This window comes from Bubalus kerabau, chromosome 3 (assembly GCF_029407905.1).
Source record: "Bubalus kerabau isolate K-KA32 ecotype Philippines breed swamp buffalo chromosome 3, PCC_UOA_SB_1v2, whole genome shotgun sequence".
NCBI classification, from domain to species: Eukaryota; Metazoa; Chordata; class Mammalia; order Artiodactyla; family Bovidae; genus Bubalus; species Bubalus kerabau.
In genome coordinates, this window is record NC_073626.1 from 90650366 (window position 1) to 90674001 (window position 23636).

At 34.4% G+C, this 23636-nt stretch overlaps 1 protein-coding gene across 6 annotated transcripts in view; it reads left to right on the top strand.

Moving 5' to 3' along the window:
• BAZ2B (bromodomain adjacent to zinc finger domain 2B) overlaps positions 1-23636 on the top strand; it is a 420528-nt gene that overhangs the window by 384912 nt on the left and 11980 nt on the right. For all 6 annotated transcript variants that reach the window (XM_055572451.1, XM_055572453.1, XM_055572452.1 and 3 more), the window contains 7 exons: positions 4096-4748; positions 5149-5422; positions 5586-5741; positions 6238-6398; positions 12317-12627; positions 13012-13147; positions 16313-16459. In XM_055572451.1, the coding sequence (XP_055428426.1) occupies positions 4096-4748; positions 5149-5422; positions 5586-5741; positions 6238-6398; positions 12317-12627; positions 13012-13147; positions 16313-16459 (1838 nt within the window). The remainder of the gene's footprint in view (positions 1-4095; positions 4749-5148; positions 5423-5585; positions 5742-6237; positions 6399-12316; positions 12628-13011; positions 13148-16312; positions 16460-23636) is intronic.

The following is a 23636-nucleotide window of genomic DNA, read 5'->3' on the forward strand; positions in this document are numbered from 1 at the left end:
TCTGGGAGTTGGTGATGGACAGGGAGGCCTGGCGTGCTGCAGTCTATGGGGTCACAAAGAGTCGGACATGACTGAGTGACTGAACTGAACTGAACTGATATGTCAAATTAGATTGCCAGTGAAAATTTGCTGTATAACACAGGGAGCTCAAATCCAATGCTCTGTGACAACCTAGGTGGGTGAGTGGGGTAAGAGGTGGGAGGGCTGATTCAAGAGGTAGGGGGCATACGTATACTATATGACTGATTCATGTTGATATATGGCAGAAACCAACAGAATACTGTACAGCAATTATCCTCCAATTAAAAATAAATAAATTTAAAAAACAATAAAAATTTCACAAGGAAAATCAAAAATAAAAAATCTTATGGGGACAAGGAGGTTCATGAAATATGCATTTAATGTGCTTAGAATAGTGTCTGGCATATAAGCATTGTTGGCATATAGTAAACAGTGTTGTTATTGGTTTGAATAATAATATATTTCTTATGAATGTAAATTGTATGAATTAAGAATATAAAATCATGTGTTGGAATGATGTGTATAAGTCATGCTCTGCTTCTCTCAAGGCAGAAGTAGCTACCAAATGGAATCAGGGAGGGGTATAAGAAGGCTTCAATTGTACTTTATTTCTTTTTCAAAATTGATGTCAGTGTTGATTTAATAGGGTAGTGTGGTGGTTCTTCTTTTAACTGTTTGCTTAAAATATTTAAAAATAAGCATGAAAATTAATTAAAATAGTAAGTTAATATAACCAACAAAAATAAACAAGTTGGACTAATCATATTAAAATACTTCTGTATAACAAAGGAAATCTTCAATGAAAAGCAACCTACTGAATGAGGATAAATATCTGCAAATTATATATCTCAGAAGGGACTAACATCCAAAATGTATAAAGAACTTATACAATTCAACAGCAGAAAAACAATCTGATTTTAAAATGGGCAGAGTTTCTAAATAGACATTCTTCCAAAGAGGACACTTAGATTGTACGTGATAAGATGCTCAACATCATTAATCAAAAATCAATCAAATAAAAATCATCATGAAATATACCTCTCACCTGTCAGAATGGCTGTTATCAAAAAGACAAGAAATAACAAGCGCTGGTGAGGGAGAATGTAGAGAAAAAAGGAACCTCTGTACACTGTTGGTGGGAATGTAAATTGGTGCAGGCACAATGGAAAACAATAGGTAAATTGATATAGCTATTATGGACGAGAGTATGGAGATTCCTTAAAAAACTAGAAATAAAACCACCATACAATCCAGCAATACTACTAGGCATATACCCTGGGAAAACCAAAACTGAAAAAGACACATGTATTCCAATGTTCATTGCAGCACTATATGTAATAGCTAGGACATGGAAGTGACCTAGATGTCCATCAACAGGATGAATGGATAAAGCTGTGGTACATACAATGGAATACTAGTCAGCCACAAAAAGGAACACACTGAGTCAATTCTAATGAGGTAGATGAACCTAGAGCATATTAAACAGTAAATTAAGTCAGAAGGAGAAAAACAAATACTGTATATTAATGCATATATGTGGAATCTAGATAGACGGTACTGATGAACCTATTTGCAGGGCAGCAGTGGAGATGCAGACATAGAGAACAAACTTCTGGACAAGGGCAGGGAAGGGAGAGGAGAGGTTAAGATGAATGGAGAGAGTAGAATGGAAGCATGTACACTAACATATGGAAAATAGATAGCCAGTGGAAATCTGCCCAGTGACTTAGGGAACTAAAACCAGGGCTCTGTAACAATAGAGGGGTTGGAAAGGGTGGGAGGTGGAGGGAGGTTCAAGAAGGAGGGGACAAATGTACACCTATGGCTAATTCATGTTGATGTATGGCAGAAATGAAACCAATATTGTAAAGCAATAATCAATCAATTAAAAATAAACATAATTAAAAAACAGATTTAAGAAAAACAACATGGAGGCTCCTCAAAAGGTTGAAACTAGGACTACCATATAATCAATAGAAATCTAATTTAAAATGACAAAATTGTGAGTCACTTAAAGGTACAGAGCCTTGTTGAAGCTAAAAAACAAAGAAATATCCCAGAGTAGCTTTCCTTTAACTGTAATAAGAATCATCTGAGAAGCTAAAAACAAAAATGAGCACTGCCCCAGGCCAATTAAATATCCCTCCCTTTATTTTATCATTCAAGAAATATTTATTGAGCTTCTATTTTATAGCAGCCACCATGTTAGGCATTTGGGATCCAGTAACAAGCAAGACAGACATCGCTCTGCTTTTAAGTAAAGCTTGTTAATTTAAATTCTGGTGTGTGGGTGGAGGTGGAGAAAATAAACAAACAAGTTATTGTTTATAATGATAAATTCTGTGAAGGAAATATATAGAATGATAACCTAAAGTGAATGGGTAAAATAAGATACAATGGTATAATGCACAACCCAGGGAATATAGCCAATATTTTTAAATAACTATAAAGGGAATATAACCTTTAAAAATTGTGAATCACTACATTATATACCTGTGACATATAATATTGTACATCAGCTCTATGTCAATAAAATAAAGTGAATGGGCTAGGGATTCTACTCTAGATAAAGTAAAAACCTTTATCAGATCAGAGAAACCTTTCTTGATCAGAGAAAACCTATGTGAGGAAATGACTTGATCTGAGACATAAAGGATAAGGAGCCTGGTCAACAAAACAGTATCCCAAGCAGAGGAAGCAGCAAGTGCAAAGTGCCCCAGAAAGCAAAGAACTGGGCATGTTTGAGAAGCTGAAGAAAGGGGAGAAAAGAACAAGCTTTAGCAAGTACAAGAATGGTCAGAGATTGTAGAAATTTTCAGGAACCAGACCATATAGGCCTTGCTTAGAAGTTTAGATTTTATTCTAGGTTGCAGAAGAGTGAATAGTAGTGTCTCACTTCTGTAGTAGTGCAAAACAATAGTCATATTGATATATATGCATGTAAGATTTCTAGAAGGATACATAGATATGATTGATTAACCACAGTTACCGCTGAAGACTAGAAATAGGGACTGAGGGAGTAGGGCAGAAGCAGTTTAATTTATACCTGTCATTACTGAATATTTTACCTTGGACATATGTTACTTTTCAAATTGAATAAAGTACTGAATTTATATTTTTAAAATAATTCTTATAAATTATTTTTGAAACGCTGTTAAAAAATATGAACCAGAAGTTCACAAAGGAGAAATGCCAATAAACTCATGAAAAGATATTCAGCCTTACTGGCGATCAGGGGAAAAAAAAGGCGGTTTTGATTTTTATCTCCCAGATATTGGCAAAAACAAAAAACATTGATAGTATTTAGTTTCCTTGAGGATGTAGGCAAACAGATGCTCTTACTTCTGGTATGAATGTGTATTGATCTAAACTTTTGGTTTGACAACATACTTCAAAACCCTGAAAAGTATATATCTTAGTACTCAGTAAGTATCCTAAGGAAGTAAATTTTAAAAAAAAATGTAAGACCAAAGATACAGATGCACATCATCATTTATAGCATTATTTATAATAGCAAATAACTGGGCCCTATTAACAGCCATTAGTAGAACATGGATTATTTAAATTGATGATGTATTCCACTGAGTATTCTATAACCATTAAAATTTATGTCGTTATGTATTTATTTATTTATGTATTATGTATTTATTTATTCATGTATTTATTCACATATCAGGATGTTTACAGAGCAAAACATGTAGGTTAGAATATTATGTATATAATAAGATTTACTTTTTTTTTTAATTTATAGGTTTAAGTGTATATGTATATGCATATAGAATGCCTGCAAGTGTTATTGAAAAATATTAATAGTAATTTTTGCTGTATATTAGGGCTTTTTAAATTTTTTATATTCTAGTTTTTTCTAATTATTAGTTAAAAAATTATATTAATTTTCCAATGAGCAAAAAATCTAATCTATAAAAAAGGGGGAAATGGAGAATATTATGTAATCTATAAAGGTTTCCTAAAAATATTTATGCATATAACTTGATAAATAGTAAAAGGATATAATTATATAGTATTGGTTTGATCTGGAGTAATAAAGTTTTATAATGCTTTTCAATTTTTTAGGACTAGAAGAAATTGCAAAAGAAAGAGAAAAACTAAAAAAGGCAAAAAGTATCCAAATCAAAGAAGAAACATTTGAGACTTCTGAGGACACTTTAAATTGTTCAAATCCAGATCACTGTGAGCAAAAGGAAGATACTAGAGAAAAAGATAACCCAAATCTGTTTCTTCAGAAACCTGGCTCTTTTTCAAAATTAAGCAAGCTTTTAGAAGTAGCTAAGATGCCTCCTGAGTCAGATGTAATGACCCCCAAACCAAATAGTAGTGCAAATGGGTGCACATTGTCATATCAAAACAGTGGAAAACATTCACTGGGCAGCATTCAATCAACAGCAACACAAAGCAACACGGAAAAGACAGACTCTAATAATCTGTTCAGTACCAGTTCAAGTGGTCCAGGGAAGTTCTATAGTCCTCTCCCCAATGACCAGTTGTTAAAGACATTGACTGAAAAGAATAGACAGTGGTTTAGCCTTTTGCCAAGGACACCTTGTGATGATACATCTCTTACCCATGCCGGTATGTCAACTGCTTCTTTAGTGACCCCTCAGTCTCAGCCACTGTCTAAGTCACCTTCACCCGCCCCGGCTGCTCTTCTTGGATCGTCTGCTCAGAATCCTGTTGGCCTAAATCCATTTGCTTTATCGCCTCTTCAGGTTGGTGCTGTTAGTTGTAACTCATGTTTTTGTTGCTTTGTCTAATCTTTGATCCTGTAAATGTTTTCTCTTAAGGGAAATCAATTGAATGTATGTAATATTATCCCTGCCATGGCTTGAAAACCAAAGAGCCAAGATTGTTATCACCAAACTTCATCAGAACTACTTATGTCTAAGTTAAAGACTTATCTAACTACTTTTTAGCGTATTATTATTACATTATCTAAAAAGAAATTACTTTGAGGAGCAAACAAAACATGTAACTGTTGTATTTAGTTTGCCTCTAATTGTGATATATGAAAGAATATTTTTTCAGAATTTTAAAAACAATTTCTGGTTCTAAACACTTTTCCTAACTCCTTAGATTGTCCCTACTTCTAAAATGTGTTGTTTCTTGCAGGTGAAAAGTGGAGTGTCTGTGATGGGACTCCAGTTTTGTGGGTGGCCTGCTGGTGTGCTTACTTCCAATATTCCATTTACATCACCTTTACCTAATCTGGGATCAGGGTTGGGATTGTCAGAAGGAAATAGTAATACATTCGTGACTCCTAATGTTGCATCAAGTAAAAGTGAATCTCCAGTACCACAGAATGAAAAAGTCTCTTCAGCTCAACCTGCAGCTGTTGAAGTAGCAAAACCAGTAGATTTTCCTAGTCCAAAACCCATTCCAGAAGGTATGGTTTATAGTCATTTACTTAATTTTATTGTTATAGATTCCACATGATAACTGAATCTTTGAGGATTATATATTTAGTTATAAATCTTTCAATTTGCATTGTGCCATTAATTCATATTCAAGATATTTATAAAAAGATTTACATATTTATTTTAACTTAGAAATGCAGTTTGGTTGGTGGAGAATTATTGACCCAGAGGACCTAAAAGCTTTGCTCAAAGTGCTCCATCTCAGAGGAATAAGAGAAAAGGCATTACAAAAGCAAATTCAGAAACACTTGGATTATATTACTCAAGCTTGCATTAAGAATAAGGATGGTATGTACTTAGGAGAGATTTCTGTTCTCTTGCTTAGTTATGATAATTAATCCTTTAATCTTAAAACATTTTGGTATATAATAATGCTTAATTTATTACTAGTAAGCATTTGCTCAACAAACAGTACCTCCTTAAATAGCTATTACTTTCTTATAATTTGTCACAACCTGTAGACGTACTGTTTTGTTTCTTAGAAAAGGACGTTCCTACTTTTCAGAGTAATATGCTGGAAATTTCCTGGCAGTCCAGTGGTTAGGACTCTGTGCTCTCACTGCCAGGGCCCAGGTTTGATCAATCCCTTGGAGAACTAAAAATTCCCACAAGCCACATGGCACAGCTTAAAAAAAATAAAAAGAATAATCTGCCTATGTATACACAAGTACATTTTTCTGTTTTAAGTTATATGTATATGCTATCCCTGGAATCTTATTCACTTTCTAGAAGAAATTGTTACAGAATAAAATAGATATTAAAATTAATTTATTTTCAACTATAGTTGCCATTATTGAATTAAATGAAAATGAAGAAAACCAGGTAACTCGAGACATTGTGGAGAACTGGTCAATAGAAGAACAAGCAATGGAAATGGATTTGAATATTCTTCAACAGGTAGAAGATCTAGAAAGGAGAGTTGCATCAGCAAGTTTGCAAGTGAAGGTAAAATTGACTTGGAATGAAATCTGTTTTTAGGATGATGGAAGGTAACTATATTTGTTATATGCCTGATATGTGCCAGTTTCTCTGCTAAATGTTTTCACTTTATCTCATTTAATTCTCAAAATGATCCTGAATTAATTTTCCCCATCTTACAGGTAAGGAACAGACTCAAAGTAAGTAACCTGTCAGTGGTCATATAGTAAATGGCCAAATGTGAATTCAAATCAAGTCTGTCTGACTCCAGAGCTTGTGTTCTTTTTTTTACTAAATCTTGCTGCTCCTTAGTGATATTCAAAACTGTCATTTCTAGTATGTAGTTTTTTACCACAAGCATTATTTCACCTTTTTACCCCTGATACATATAATGCTCTATCAAATTCCTGCTATACTTTTTCATATAAACGAACTTCCTTACATCCAAGCCATGTTATATGTCAAAATTTCATTATATATAATTTAAAATTAGAGAATATATATCCAAATATACATTATACTATGATACACATATTCATGTGTACACCCTACATATATATGTAAATTTTAAATTAATTTATTTATCTACTGGGCATTACCATGTCACAAGTATTTACCATGAACAGAACTGGCTTCTGATGGACAGGCAGGAGGAAGGCTTTATCTTTGTGCAAGAATTTTCAGTTTTGGAAAGAGGGGTGTAAAGGTTTTCTCAATTGATAATAAGGTGATGTCTCTGAGAATAAATGGATGGATGATGAGTAAGTGTGAAATACCTGGAAAAGTTTAGAAAAATGTAGGCTCTGTGTAATTTGATTTGATATTTTGTGTTTTATTCAGATGAGAAATTTATGCTATAACATTATCCTGTGATATTTGGAAATTTTTGAAGCTCTCCAAAAAATGTCACTTTCCAGTTCTAATATCCCTTCTTGCCACAAACATAATTAATTACCAACTTCGAGAGGCAAAACTTTATCATTTGTTGAATCTATTTTGCTAGCAAAAACTATATCTTCCTCCTAGTACTATAGTATAAAAATGCCTCATTTACTTGGCATCGTTAACAAATGAGCTCTTCTACCAACCAAGTTAATTTTCTAGAGAAATGAAAATTATTCCATTTAGTGCCATAATTTTTTTAACATATTTGTTGTATCACTTATGTTATGCATTATACTGCCTTCTTAAATTGAGAATAAAGAGTTTGATTTAAATTATCTTGGTGACACAGGATCATGAGTGTGAAGACCAATTATTAGATAATGATTCCCTAAGGAAATGTGAAGATGTCCCCTAGTGTGCTTTGCTTTTTGTACAATCGTGACTGCTTTTCATAGTCTGTTTTTGTCCTCTCTCATGATTGCTTGCTACTACTTGCTGGTTTAAATTCGATTGGTTCTACTTGCCCAAATTTCCTCGAACTTCATTCATCTAATTTACTAGTTCTAATTGACTGTTGGCTGGGAAAGCACATCTTCATGGTTTTTAATATTAAAGTCAGGGTATGGGCCTGAAACATTTTCCTGGTGACATACTCATATTTTTGTGCATTAACCTTATCACATTACTAGCTGCTTAGACATTCTTGGCTGTGTTCTAAATATGTAAGAAAAGTAGAATTTGTTTTTTTAAGTGAAATGTTTTAACATTAAAATAAGTATTGCTGAAATATTCTGTATTATTCTAATAAAATGAATTATATTCTTGAAGAGTCTAAAAACACAAATGATGAAAATAACTGCAAAATATTATTTTAATATCTATACAAGATTTAATGATTTTTTTAAGAAAATAGAGTTATATGTTTAATGTGGGGAGCTAGCCACTGTGAAGAGACATTAAACAGGTGGCCTATGGGACTACTTAGGTGCATTCATATATATTTTTAATATTACTTATAATTTGGAAATTATTTATTATTTTGTAGAAGAATCTTCAGACCTCTAGTCCTAGTTCTGTTGAGAGTTTATAAAACAACTACTCTTCCAGTTCCTCATAAGATAGCTCCGATGTCTCTTTCTTAATTTTCTCTTTTACAAGTTAATTAATTCTTTCAACCAGAAATAGGTTCCATGTACAAAAACACCAGTGTCAATATCCTTCTTAAAATGTTGTATCCATAGCTGTACATAGCGCTGTCTGAATGTGTGCATGGGACTGTTACTTTACTTAATCTGGCACTATTCTTCATTAATGCTGTTTGAATTTGTACTAACTTTTTAGCATCCACATCATACTCGTGCTTTGCCAAGTATGCACAATGAAACAACAAAGCAAAAAACAAACAAACAAAAAAACTCTAGGCCTCTTTCCAAAGAGCTTTTAAGGGAGTCCTAGCACATGTAGTATTTCTGTTATTAGTTGCTTAAACTTCAGATCTAAAATTTACATTTATCATTTTTTTAAATAAATTTCATTTGGGTTATTTTTCAGCATTTGGAACTATTTTTAACCTTGTCCTGTCATACGGAATATTAAACTTTCTTCCTAATTTTAAATCATCCGCAGATTTAATAGCAATCAACAAAGTTACTCCCAGTGTATTAACAGGACAAACCAAGTGCAGAGCCTTTGACCACTAGCACTGGAGACCTTTTCTGAGGTGATCCAAGTTCTGACAATCACCATTCTTTGGAAACAGTTTTCAATCCTCTAGACTTCTCTAATCTGGTCTTCATTTTTTGTCTTGTCAACTGCTTTGCAGAGATCCAGATACACTATGTTTACAGGGTTCCCTTGATTTGGCAAATTTAGTACCCCTTTCAAAATCTGGGAATGAAGTTTATTTGACATGACTTCTACCTAATGCACGTACACTATTCATAATTCTATCCTTACTTCACAAATATAAATGTTCTACTGAGTAAAGAAGAGGACTTGATTATAATATATAAGATAAAATAATTATCTCTGAAAAGGTGTAATAAAAAGGATAATGCTTATTCTGTTTTGCATTTGATATGCATTTACTAAGTACCTAGTCCACATCAGACAATAGGCACCACAATTTTGGGTAAAATATGGTTTCTGCCCTCAGAAAACTTGTCATCTAATAGAGAGATAAGACATGTGTACATCTCTGCAGAATCTGTTAAACTGATCATAGAGAAGTACAGAGTCATGCATGAATTTAGAAAAAGAATACACAGCTTCTGGTAGAGACATGGAAAAGATGAGGGAACATTCGTAGAAGTTGAGATAGAGCTTGAGAAAGGGAGTCAGCTTTTGACAAGGAATGCTATACTAGAAAGAGTAAACAGCCTGAGCAGAGCACGAAGATCCAGAAGATTAGGACATGTTTTGTGGAGTTGTAAATTGTGGAATTTGACTACAGTGTAGGATTTGTGATGAGAACAGTACAGGAAGAGGCAGACTGAGGTGCGTGAATGTCATAGTAAAAATGTGGACTTTGCTAAACAGTAGGGAAATTCTGATGGATTTTGAAGTAGATCAGTATAATCAAGCTGAGTTATAAGATCATCCATTTATTCAATCAACATGTAAATATTGAGTGCCTACTATTTACCTTCACTGTGCTGAAAATAATATGAAAGTAGACATGGTCCCTGTCCTCATGGAATTTAGAGGTAGAAAGATTAATCTGATAATCACAGGAGTATAAAATTGCAAGTACCACAAGTCTTGCTGTTGTTCAGTCTCTTAGTCGTGTCTGACTCTTTGCGACACTATGGTCTGCAGCATGCCAGGCTTCCCTGTCCTTAATCTTCTCCCAGAGATTACTCAAACTCATATCCATTGACTCAGTGATATCATCCAACCATCTCGTCCTCTGTCATCTCCTTCTCGTCCTCTATCATCTCCTTCTCCTCCTGCCTTCAATCTCCCCCAGCATCAGAGTCTTTTCTGAAGAATCAGCTCTTTGCATGAGGTGGCCAAAAGTATTGGAGTTTCAGCTTCAGTATCAGTCCTTCCAGTGAACACTGAGGACTGATTTCCTTTAGGATGCACTGGTTGGATCTCCTTGCAGTCCAAGGGACTCTCAAGAGTCTTCTCCAACACCACAGTTCAAAAGCATCAATTCTTTGGTGCTCAGCCTTCTTTGTGGTCCAATTCTCACATCCGTACATAACTAATGGAAAAATCATAGTTTTGACTAGACAGACCTTTGTTGGCAAAGTAATGTCTCTGCTTTTTAATATGCTGTCTAGGTTTGTCATAGCTTTTCCTCCAAGGAGCAAGCATTTTTTAATTTTGTGGCTGCAATCAATGTGATTTTGGAGTCCCAAGAAAGTAAAATCTGTCACTGTTTCCATTGTTTCCCCATCTATTTGCCATGAAGTGTTGAGACCAGATGCAATGATCTTTGTTTTTTGAATGTTGAGTTTTAAGACAGCTTTTTCACTCTCCTCTTTCACCTTCATCAAGAGGCTCTTTAGTTCCTCTTTGCTTTCTTTCATAAGAGTGGTGTTATCTGCATATCTGAGGTTATTGATATTTCTCCCTGGAATCTTGTTTCCAGCTTGTGCTTCATCCAGCCTGGCATCTCGCATGATGTACTCTGTATATAAGTTAAATAAGCAGGGTGACAATATACAGCCTTGACATACTCTGTTTCCAATTTGGAACTGGTCCATTGTTCCATATCTGGTTCTAACTGTTGCTTCTTGACCCGCATACAGGTTTCTCAGGAGGCAAGTGAAATGCTCTGGTATTCCCATCTCTTGAAGAATTTTCCACAGTTTATTGTGATCCACACAAAGACTTTAGTGTAGTCAATGAAGCAGAAATAGATGTTTTTCTGGAACTCTCTTGCTTTTTTGATGATCCAGCAGATGTTGGCAATTTGATCTCTGATTCCTCTGCCTTTTCTAAATCCAGCTTGAACATCTGGAAGTTCTTGGTTCACGTACTGTTGAAGCCTAGTTTGGAGAATTTTGAGCATTACTTTCCTAGCATATGAAAAGAGTGCAATTGTGCAGTAGTTTGAACATTCTTTGGCACTACCTTTCTTTGGGATTGGAATGAAAACTGACCTTTTCCAGTCCTGTGGCCACTGCTGAGTTTTCCAAATTTGCTGGCATATTGAGTGCAGCACTTTCACAGCATCATTTTTTAGGATTTGAAATAGTTCAACTGGAATTCCAACACCTCCACTAGCTTTGTTCCTAGTGATGCTTACTAAGGCCCACTTGACTTCGCATTCCAGGATGTCTGGCTCTAGGTGAGTGATCACACTATCATAGTTTTCAAAGTCATTAAGGTCTTTTTTGTATAGTTCTTCTGTGTAGTCTTGCCACCTCTTGTTAATATCTTCTGCTTCTATTAGGTCTGTACCATTTCTGTCCTTTATTGTACCCATTTTTGCATAAAATGTTCCCTTGGTATCTCTAATTTTCTTGAAGAGATCCTTTGTGAGCTTGTAATATGGAGACTTAACCTCTTAAAGTAGGTCAGGAGAGGATTCCCTGACGATGTTTAACATGAGAGCTGCAGGATGAGTGGGGTTAACTGTGTTAAGAACAACAGATAAAGGCTATACACAGACAAATGTAAGACCTCATGTAAACTCCTGCTGCTAAAAGAAAAATGGTGAGTACAAAGACCTATACAGAAGAGTAGTAGAAGGAAAGGAAATGGAAAGGAAGACTAAGTTCAGAGACTGAGAGATTTCCACTGAAGTGGTTCCAGGAAATGAATAAGCATTTAGTCTAAAGTTGCTCAGAATACTTTGCTGATTTTCATTTTACCTTTCATAACATCAAAAGTTCTTAAATTTTCTTCTTCAAACTTCTCTCACAATTGTTTCTTTTAAATTTTTTTTTGTTCTTATTTCTACCTAGCATTAGGAAACACAAGGTAAAAACTTTTAGTAAAGATCCTTGAGATCTGCTGGTGTCTGCTGCTATATTTTAAGTAAAGGTAATTCACCCATCAGGCATTTCAAGAGGAAACCATAGTAACATTGTTCTTTTGATATATAGGGTTGGATGTGTCCAGAACCTGCATCAGAAAGGGAGGACTTGGTATATTTTGAACATAAGTCATTTTCTAAATTGTGCAAGGAGCATGATGGAGAATTTACTGGCGAAGAAGAAGGCAGTGCACATGCACTGGAACGGAAGAGTGACAACCCCCTAGATATAGCTGTAACCAGGCTGGCTGATTTGGAGCGGAACATTGAAAGAAGGTATCTGAAGAGCCCCTTAAGTACCACCATTCAGATCAAACTGGATAATGTGGGCACAGTTACTGTCCCTGCTCCTGCACCATCCATTAGTGGTGATGGTGACGGGTAGGTTATTGAGATTAACTTGAAAAATTATTGTGCTTCTTTGCTAATTGGAGCCTATTTTCTATTGCCTGTTATCTATGTATCTTCTTGTATGTCTGTGATCCATATGGATCATGCTACTTGCATGGTGCTTCGTAAAAACATTTTTTTTTTGTTATGTGCGTTGATAATCCTGCAGTGATCTTACATTTACCTGGTTGTGACTAAGCTTTGAGGCACGTAGCCACAGTCTGTGCACTACATCAAATTTAGTTGCTTAAACCTTATACTTATTGGCTGTTACATGTTTTTGTCATTGCTTGGCTTTCCGTGTAATGATTGTTTCACATTCAGTAACCATAAATGTGGACATGACCTACTTAATTTTTCTATATTTCAATGCAGAATTGAAGAGGATATTGCTCCAGGGCTCAGGGTATGGAGAAGGGCATTATCAGAAGCTCGCAGTGCTGCACAGGTAGCTCTGTGCATTCAGCAGTTACAGAAATCAATAGCATGGGAAAAATCAATTATGAAAGTTGTAAGTGTTTTTATTTAAGAAATACTATAACTAATTTACTTTGTCCTGTTTTTTTTTCCAATCTTCAGATATTTCTTAGTTATACTTTATTGTCAAAATAATGTATGCTGTACTTGAGAATTTGCTTAATTTTTAAATACTGTATAATTTGATACTTTCCTCCTTATTTTGAGCTTTTTGAAGGAATCTATCAAATGTTATCTTTTGTTTTTAAGATCTTCTTTTTCTCTCCTTTGAATATTGTTTGTAGCTCCAACTGAAGTTGTCTTCTGCATTTTTTCAACATAATAGTTGTTAAGCTAAATGTTTTGAAGGCTCTTTCAATCTTGTAAACATTCCAGTTGCTAACATTACCTGCTATATACATTCACTGCATTCCTGAAATGTCTTTATATTTATATCAATTTTCTTTTTGTAATGCTAAAAATACTTGGATAAGTAAACGAAATAAACAGAGACCTCTTCCTTTATGCACTTTTGATAAAGTGATATTGCTGGCATTAAGGATAGATATTTTAATCTTTCCTCTAACAGTTAAAACTATTTCTTTACCTTCTTTGTTCAAGCCCAGTTAGTTATCACATAGTGGCCTCTACTTTGTTCTAGGCAACAAATGCTATATATTCAAAATAAAAGCTGTATTTCTTATATTTCCCAGAGATATATTTATTTTAAATTATATATGTGTTCCTTTTCCTTTTATTTATTATAGAAATATCTTTTTTATGTTGACTTTTATAAGTTATTTTAACAGTTGCTTTTGAATTGCTGATTAGCTTTAAAATTCAAACACTTGAGTTTTGTTGTCATGAATAAGGGTACAATTCCTTTATTTAAATAGTTGTTCCCCAAATAAAAGAAGTGATCCTTAAATAATTAGCATTCTTTCCTTCCTTTTTATCTCGTGCCTAGACTACTCAAGACTTTATTCATTGTATACAAATAAATTTGATTTCTTCTATGGTTTTTCACTTCTTTCTAAAATGTCCATAGAATAATGAATCTACAATTTATATATAACCTATACAAAGAAACCCAAAACTTGTACCAAAATCTGCCTTTATATTAGTATAATTACTTTCTGCCATCTTAAGTTTTATTTCAGATTTTTGCAAATTCCTTTTCCATTGTTATTAATAAATTAATATGTGTCCATCATTATTTAACTCCATCTCTCATAATTTTCATTTCTTTTTTAATGTTTAATAATGCTATTTTTGCTTAAAAAAAAACCACTTCTTTATAAAGAAGGCAGAGTTTTTTATTCAAAGATTAATAAGCTCTTTGTAACCTTTAATTAGAAATATAACAGGACCTATAAGAATCCTCATAATAAGCTGTATCAGAAAGTTAAAGTGCTCAATATCTTTAGAAATATCCTCTTTGCCAGAAACCAAGCTTACTAAGAAAGAAGGAGCTGCCATAATTTGCCCTTAGGTACTTCTCAGTTCCCTATCTACTATCTGTTGTTATTAACGTTAAGTAGTCAGCAACATCCACTGTGGCATTCACTGTTTTGTTGTGGTAGCAAAGTGGTTAAAACCAAAATGCTCTAACACATTGTGAGCTATTACTGTGATTTTCCAAAAATGCTATAAGTTCAATATATGTTACCCTTTCTTAGAAAGTGTCAGAAAAGAATTTTAAAATCATAAATGTGAGATGTAAGATGGATTTTTTAGTATTTTTACCTATCTATTGTAGAAGATTGTGAGAATTTACTTAATGTTCATGAACCTGATTTTTAAATTTTGTCATTATAGGGAATTAAATATAGCCTTCAAAATGTTATTTCTCAATGAATATTCTTATAATAGAAGTTTTAAAGAAATAACTCAGATATGGAGAAATAGCACCATATTAAAGTACTTAGTGATGTGGTTATTAGGAAAGGTCATAAAATAAATACTTACTGTCAGAATATTAAACTCTACTGCTTTCTCTTCTAGTACCCATGCCAATTTTAGTATTATGTGTATATTACATATATTTGATAGCTATTTATTAAGGTGAATAGCATGTATCTGCTGTTTTGGTAAGATTCTTAAGCTATCATTAGTGTGCATGTTGAGTTATGAAAGACTATTTTAGACCTTCCCAGATTAAGATTTAATGTTTTCTTGAAATTAAACAAATTGAATTTGAACAATTAAGCTTTTTTGGTTTTAAGAGTATTTAAATACATAACTTAAAATGAGTATAAATGATATATAATTTAAATGTTTTAATTATTTTAAATTGAAAAATAGTAATGTTTTCAAGTTTAGAATATTGATTACAGGACATTTTCTACTGCTACTGGAAATAAACATTAAATGTCAAAATATAATGTTAGTACTTACTGTTTTTTAAAGCCATCTTTGAAGTTTTTACTTGTCTAATCATCCTTCTTTCCTTTGTGAAACTTGTTATACAGAATATGTATGCATGAGAAAAAAATCTTCTCTCTATAGATTTAAAAATTCTTAATGGTATTAGAAGTTTTTCCACAGAGAAGAAATTATTTTTACTCCTAGAAAGTAAATAATGACCTCTAAATTCTTTAATTTATTGTAACAGTTTTTTTCCCTTAGAATTCATTTTGTAGGATCCATTTTCTACATTTGTGACACATGTTTGATTTGGGTTGATTTTTGAAGTTTCCTGGTTTAGACATAGTCAAAATATAGGGACATCTTATTATTATTATTTACTATTCTGAATCTACAAGTTTCCTAATTTTGACCTTAAAAATTACTCTAACTCTTACTTATTTCTTTCTCAGGATATCATGAGGATGCTAAGATAAGCAAACAATGAAATATATTAAAAAATTAAAGTGCCATGTATTAAGGCTATTCATTGCTTTATGTGCTCTAATGTCATGTTAATTATTTCATATGTTAATGTGTACATGCTTCTGAAGTGTGTGCAGGCATTCAACCTCTAGCTTTGTTCTTTGCAGTGTACTTGAAATGTGCATTTACCCCAGTTGAACTGCTCACCCCGTCATGTGGTCCATATCTGTGTAACGAGAGATACATAGATGTGTATGGCTACTGTTTATTTGTTAGCAAGCGGAATGTTCATTACTAATATGAATTAGGAATTATGGTGTGTTTAATATCCCAATAACTATCATTCATAGCAGAGTCTTAATTTTAGATGATTTTTCATGTATTATAGTACTGCCAGATATGTCGAAAGGGAGATAATGAAGAACTGCTCCTGCTCTGTGATGGCTGTGACAAAGGCTGCCACACATACTGCCACAGGCCCAAGATGACAGCTATACCAGATGGGGATTGGTTCTGCCCAGCTTGCATTGCCAAGGTAAGACTGATCGAAAACTTGTTTTTTTTATTATACAGCAAAGTGATTCAGTTACATATATATTTTTTTCAAGTTACTTTCCATTATAGGTTATTAGGAGATTTTGAATATACTTCCTTTGCTAAACAGTAAATCCTTGTTGCTTATCTGTTTTATGTATAGTAGTTTGTATCTGTTAATCCTGTACCCCTAATTTATCCTTCCCCCTCTATCTTTCCTCTTTGGTAACCATAAGTTTGTTTTCTATGCCTGTAAGTCTGTTTCTTGTTTATATAAAGATTTATTTGTATTATTTGTTAGATTCCACATATAAGTGATAAAATATTTGTCTGACTTCACTTAGTATAATAATTTCTAGGTTCATCCATGTTGCTGCAAATGGCAATACTTCATTCTCTTTTATGGCTGAGTAACAGTCTGATATGTATGTATACCACATCCTCTCAAACCAGTTGTCTGTTTGATGTGCACTTGAATTGTTTCTATGATGTCTTGACTATTGTAAATAGTGCTGCTATGAACATTAGGCTACATGCATCTTATTGAACTAAGAGTTTTCATCTTTTCCAGGTTTATGCCCAGGAGTGGGATAGCTGGATCATATGGCAGCTCTATTATTTTTTTTAAGGAACCTTCATACTCTTTTCCATAGTAGCTATACCAATTTACATTCGCATCAACAGAGTAAGAGGGTTCCCTTTTCTCCACACCCTCTCCAGCACTTATTATGTGTAGACTTTTTGATGATAGCCATTCTAACTGGTATGAGGTAATACCTCATTGTGGTTTTGATGTATGTTTTTCTAATAATTAGTTAAACTGACCATCTTTTCATATGCCTGTTAGCCATCTGTGTGTGTCTTATTTGGAAAATATCTATTTAGGTCTTCTGCCCATTTTTTGACTGGGTTGTTTGTGTTTTTGATATTGAGTTGTATGTGTGAGTTGAGCTGTTTGTGTACTTTGGTTATTAACCCGTTGTCAGTTAATATTGTTTGCAAATATTTTCTCCCAGTCTGGTAGGTCTTTTTGTTTTGTTGTTGTTTTCCTTTGCTGCGGAAAAGTTTTTTTAAGTTTGATTAAGTCGCATTTATTTGTGCTTTTAAGGCTTCCCTGGTGGCTCAGATGGTAAAAAGTCTGCCAGCAATGAGGGAGAGTGGGGTTTGATCCTTGGGTTAGGAAGATCCCCTGGAGAAGGAAATGGCAACCCACTCCAGTGTTCTTGCTTGGAGAATGCCATGGACAGAGGAGCCTGGCAAGCTACAGTCCATAGCGTCGCAAAGAGTCAGACACGACTGAGCGACTAACAGTGACACTGACTGATTTTTGCTTTTTTTTCTTTTGCCTTGGAAAACTGGACTAAGAAAATATTGCTCTGATTTATGTCCAAGAATGTTTTGTGTATGTTCTCTTCTAGTTTTATGTGTCATGTCTTATATTTAGGTCTGAAACTATTTTGAGTTTATTTTTATATACGGTATGAGGGAGTGCTCTGATTTCATTGATTACTTGTAGCTGTCCAGCTTTTCCAACACCAATTACTGAAGAAACTATTCTTTCTCCATTGTATATTCTTGCCTCTTTTGTTGTAGATTAATTGACTGTAGGTGTATGGGTTTACTTCTAGGCTCTCTGTTCTGTTCCCTTGATCTATATGTCTTTGTGCTAATACCACAGTTTTGATTACTGTAGCTTTGTATTAGGTTGGTGCAAAAGTAATTACGTTTTGACTGTGGATTTTAAATCATTATAACTAGGTTCAAACACATCTTTATTCATCAAAATAGGAATCATTACAATCAACACATTTTGCCCACAAGAAATAAGTTGGTTTATACCTGTAGTGTAAAAATCTGTGCTTCAGGATTCGACAAACTCTTGAAAAGCATTTTCTGCCTCCTGCTGCTTGTGGAAGCATTTACCCTGCAAAAAGTTGTCAAGAGATGCTTGAAGAAGTAGTAGTCGGTTGGTAAGAGATCAGGTGAAAATGGAAGATGAGGCAAAACTTTGTAGCCCAATTCATTCAACTTTTGAAGTGTTGGTTGTGTGACGTGTGGTTGGGCGTTGTCATGGAGAAGAATGGACCCTTTCTGTTGACCAGTGCCAGCTGCAAGTGTTCCAGTTTCAGTGCATCTCATTGATTTGCTAAGCATACTTCAAGATATAATGATTTAGCCGGGATTCAGAAAGCTGTAGTGAATCAGACACCACCAAACAGTGACCACGACCTTTTTTTGTTGCAAGTTTGGCTTTGGGACTTGCTTTGGACTTTGGTGAACTGGTTGTCACTGGTTGTCCTGTAAAATCCACTTTCTGTCACATGCCACAATCTGCTTGAGAAGTGGTTTGTTGTTGTTGCATAAAATAAGAGAAGACGACACTTTAAATTTTTTTGATTTTCAGTCAGCTCATGAGGCACCCACTTATTGAGCTTTTTTCACCTTTCCAATTGGCTTCAAATGCAGAATGACCATAGAATGGTAGATGTTGAGTTCTTCTGCAAACTTCTCGTGTAGTTGTAAGCAGATCAGCTCTGATGTTTGCTCTCAATTGTTCATTGTCAACGCCCAGTAGCTGGCCATTACACCCCTCATCTTCAAGGCTGTTGTGTTTTTGCAAAACTTCCTGCACTGCCAGTGCACTGTATGTTCATTAGCAGTTCCTGAGCTGGGCGTGTTGCTGATGTTGCAAGTTGTCTCCACTGCTTTATAACCCATTTTGAACTCAAATAAGAAAATAGCTAAAATTTGCTTTTTGTCTAGCATCATTTCCGTAGTCCAAAATAAATATAAAATAAAAAGTAAGTAATAAGTCATTAGCAAAAAAAAAAGCAAGAAATGCACATTAAAATGATATATAACATAACCACATTAATTAAGAATGTACTGCAGTATCAAACAGCAAATTTCAACAATGCCAAAACCACAATTACCTTTGCACCAACCTAATAGTATTTTATGAAGGCTGGAAAGGTTTTACCTCCAGCTTTCTTCTTTTTTCCTCAGGATTGCTTTGGTAATTCTGGGTCTTTTGTGATTCCATATACATTTTAGTATTTTTTAGTAGTAGTAATAAGTTTTAAACTGCCAGTCAAAATGAAGCATTTTATATGGATTTTTGAGATACAATTCATATACGATAAAATTCACTTTAAAGTGTGCAATTCAGTGATGTATAACATATTCACAAAGTTGTACAATCATCACCACTATCAAATTCCAGAACATCTTCATGAGCCGCTTAAAGAATCCTAATACCCATTAGCATTCACTTCCAATTCCCCTTCTCAGCCTTTGGCAACCAATCTACTTCCTATCTCTATGAATTTGCCAATTCTGGTCATTACAGATATATTAAATCATATAATATGTGGCCTTTTTCTTTCACTTAGCGTAATATCATCAAGGTTCATATATGTTTCAGCACTTCATTTTAAACTCAGATAATATGGATATATTTATTATATTATATATATATTTATATTATATCCATTATATGGATAGACTACATTTTATCTGTTCAGTTGATAGACTTTTGTGTTGTTTCTACGTTTTGACTTTTATCAGTAATGCTGCTAGAAATAGTCATATACAAGTTTTTATATGAATATGTTTCCACTTTTTTTGGTTATATACCTAAGAGTAGAATTGCTTGGTCACACGGTATTAAGCATATGTATATTAAGTCACTTTCCATGTGTGTGCTAAGTTGCTTCAATCATGTCCGACTCTGTGTGACCCTGTGGACTGTAGTCCACCAATCTCCTCTGTCCATGGGATTCTCCAGGCAAGAATACCATGCCCTCCTCCAGGGGATCTTTCCAACCCAGAAATTGAACCCATGTCTCTTATGTCTCCTGCATTGGCAGGCATTCTTTACCACTAGCACCACCTGAGAAGTCACTTACCAGTCACATATAAATTGGAAACCTATGAACTCTCATACTAATTGATTAAGGGGAAGCAATATGATAAAGTACAAAGAGATGAGTTTTAGAGTTACAGTGTAAGCGTGAAAGGGTTAGAATGTATTGAGGCACAGACTCACTGTTAGGTTTTCTTTGTCTCACTCTCTTCCATGTTTAATCTCTTGACTTAATTATTACCAGTAACTGCCACCTCTTCATAAACTCAGTTTCTAATGTCCATCTATCCACTGCCTCCTTTCTTTCCCATTCACTCTGTCTAGCACTCCTACTCCAATAATTCTTTGATCTCATCAGGACCTTCAGTTCATTTATCTTAAGACCTTCTCACTGTCCCTCTCCACCTTCATGTCTTCTTTTTGCTCCTATAATCACAGTATCTACCCTTAGCTTCTGTACCTCTCTCTCACTTGGTAAAACAATCATTCTGGTTAATCCAATTCTCTGACTTCTCTAGTAACTTAATATTCAGATACAAAGGTGTCTTGATGTGACTGGAGAAAACACCCAGCCTTTTAAATTTAAGGCTAAGAGGGCCTTTAATGGTGCCTGATAATTTACTGTCTCCTCTATCCTTAGTCTCAGCTGATGATGTTACTCTCATTTCACTATGAAAATAGAAGCCATCAGAAGAAAATATCACAAGAATCCATCACACCTACCATACTTTCTGTATCTGGGCTAGCATCCTCTACCTTCCGTCCTGTTGCCATGAACCGCTTGTGCCCCTAACTAAGCCAGTTACCCAACTTGTGCTTCAGATCCCATCCCCATCTCACCTCCTTAGGAGAATGAGGAACACCTCCAGCAGTTCTGTCTTCTCCTGCATCATCAGTTTCTACTACTGCACTGAGTTCTTTCTCATCAGACTACTAACATGATATGATTTCTCCCATCTTACAAAAGCTAAACTCTCTTACTTCTCCCTTGATTCACTTCCCCAATTTCTCGCCTTCCCTTTGCTGAAAAGTTTTGTTATGGTTCTCTCCAATTTCTCTCCTCCAATTTACTCTTAAACTCATTTCAGTCATATTTTTACCTCCATGACTTCTCCAAAATTGCTCTTACAGTGCCTACAAATGATTTCCACATTGCTCAGTCCAGTGACTACTGCTCAGATCATCTAACTTAGTATTTACATTGGATAAAGTGGAACTTTCCCTCCTCCTTGATATCCTGTCTTCACTTATCTTCTAGGATACCATACTCATCTGGTGTTCTTCCTGACTTTGCTCCTTTTCAGTCTCCTTTGCTGGTTTTTCTCACCTCCCAGATCTATAAATATTACTTTTCTTTACTTCAAAGTTATGTCTATAAAATGGAATCGTATCTGCTTTGTGGGGATTTCTGAGGATCAGATATGCTTGTGTGTTTGAAGGTTTTTATAACTTCAAAAAATTCTGTGATATATTCATATTCATACTTTATTATATTTTATATTTATATATTATATTTTATATTTACAAAATAGCAGAAGTTGCACATGGCATGGTATTCACTAATAATTGCTTTTTTATTTCTCGTTGCTTTATCATTTTTGTCATATAGAGTTAAATGTAGTTTAATAATAATCTTCACTGGTTGTACATAAATTATCTTTTAGTTTCAAACTGTCAAGTTAAAGTTTCTCTACTACTTTGTGAATTACTAACAAATCAGTGTTTTCAGGCCTGGGGGTACCATCTGGTAGGCTATAGGATGTTTTGTTTTCTGTCAGTTTGCTTAAATTAGCATTCTGGTGTCTGTCATTTCAGTACCAGACTAGAGGTCTGTAATCCTATCCAAGCACTTCTGTGTAAATGCAGCTTTCTAAGTCTCTGCCCTGTTTTGTTTTGGGGTTTTTTGTTTGTTTCTTGGCCATGTTGTGAAGCTTGTGGAATCTTAGTTCCCCAACCAAGAATTGCACCCAGGCCCACAGCAAAGCACAGAGTCTTAACCATTGGACCACCAGTGAATTCCCTTTCTATTGTTTTTTTAAAAGTGATATATTAGATGTTAGTCACCCAGTCATGTCCAACTCTTTGCAACCCCACCAGGCTCCTCTGTCCATGGAACTCTCCAGGTAAGAGTACTGGAGTGAGTAGTCATTCCCTTCTCCATGGGATCTTCCTGACCCAGGGATTGAACCCAGGTCTCCTGCATTCCAGAAAGATTCTTTACCATATGATCCACCAGGAAGCCCATGCTTCTTATGGCAATAGAAATACTATAACCATTTGATTTATATATATATATATAGAGAGAGAGAGAGAGATTTTTTAAGTTAAGGTTTTAAAAATCTTTCCAGTAATTCAGTTATTTTCAAATATTTATACTCTCCAATTTGCTCTCAAATGGCTATTTCTGCATACATCATTGTGACTAAGTGTTTTTACTCTGTGTATATGTGTTTTCATACCAATGTTCATATATATATTTATATACACACACACATACATACACTATATTAAAGATATATATAAAGAATATATGTATTCTCTCTGTCACAGAATTAAAGACTTGTGTGTGTGTATATACGTATTTATACACAATCATATACACAAATAAGAAATTCTAAATTCCAGTCCCTAAAAAGCCAAATAACACAAAAGCGTCAGGCAGGAGTATAGCAAATAGGAAAGTCAAGTCGTGCCCCTATTTTTATGTAACAGTCATCACTCAACTCTGGCAAATTGTTGTCATGTAGACATGTGGGCCCAGTGTTCCAGGATCGACTAGTATTTCAAGATTATGGATTTTATGCATATTCTTGCAAATGTTAAATATTGGCAACAAATTCAGAATTTATATAAGCATTATGAGCCAAACCACAACACATTCTGTGGGCTGTTTATAGTCTGTGAACCACCAGTTCACAACTTCTGATATATAATTACACAAACATAACAGAAATGAGCCCTTCTATGTGTGTAATCTGATAGATTCTGCTTAAGACTTACTAAAGTTTCTCTTTGGATTTGGACTCCAATAAGATAGAAAGGGTGGGGAAGGTGGGGAGTCTGTGCAAGAACACAGACATCTGGTAATAGAGGCTCTGTATAAAAGCTGCTTGTAAAAGTATATGTATGTGCGTAATCCAGTGAGATAAGCGTGATAAACATCATTTATCAAAGAAATAGAGAGGCTCCATTGTCTTTTTAAAACATCACGAGTCTTTTATTTCTGTGGATTTAAATTTCATGTTTTCTTACTATGAGTATTAATTTGTTAATATATGATCCCAAGTAATATTTTAGTTCACATAGGAACTAG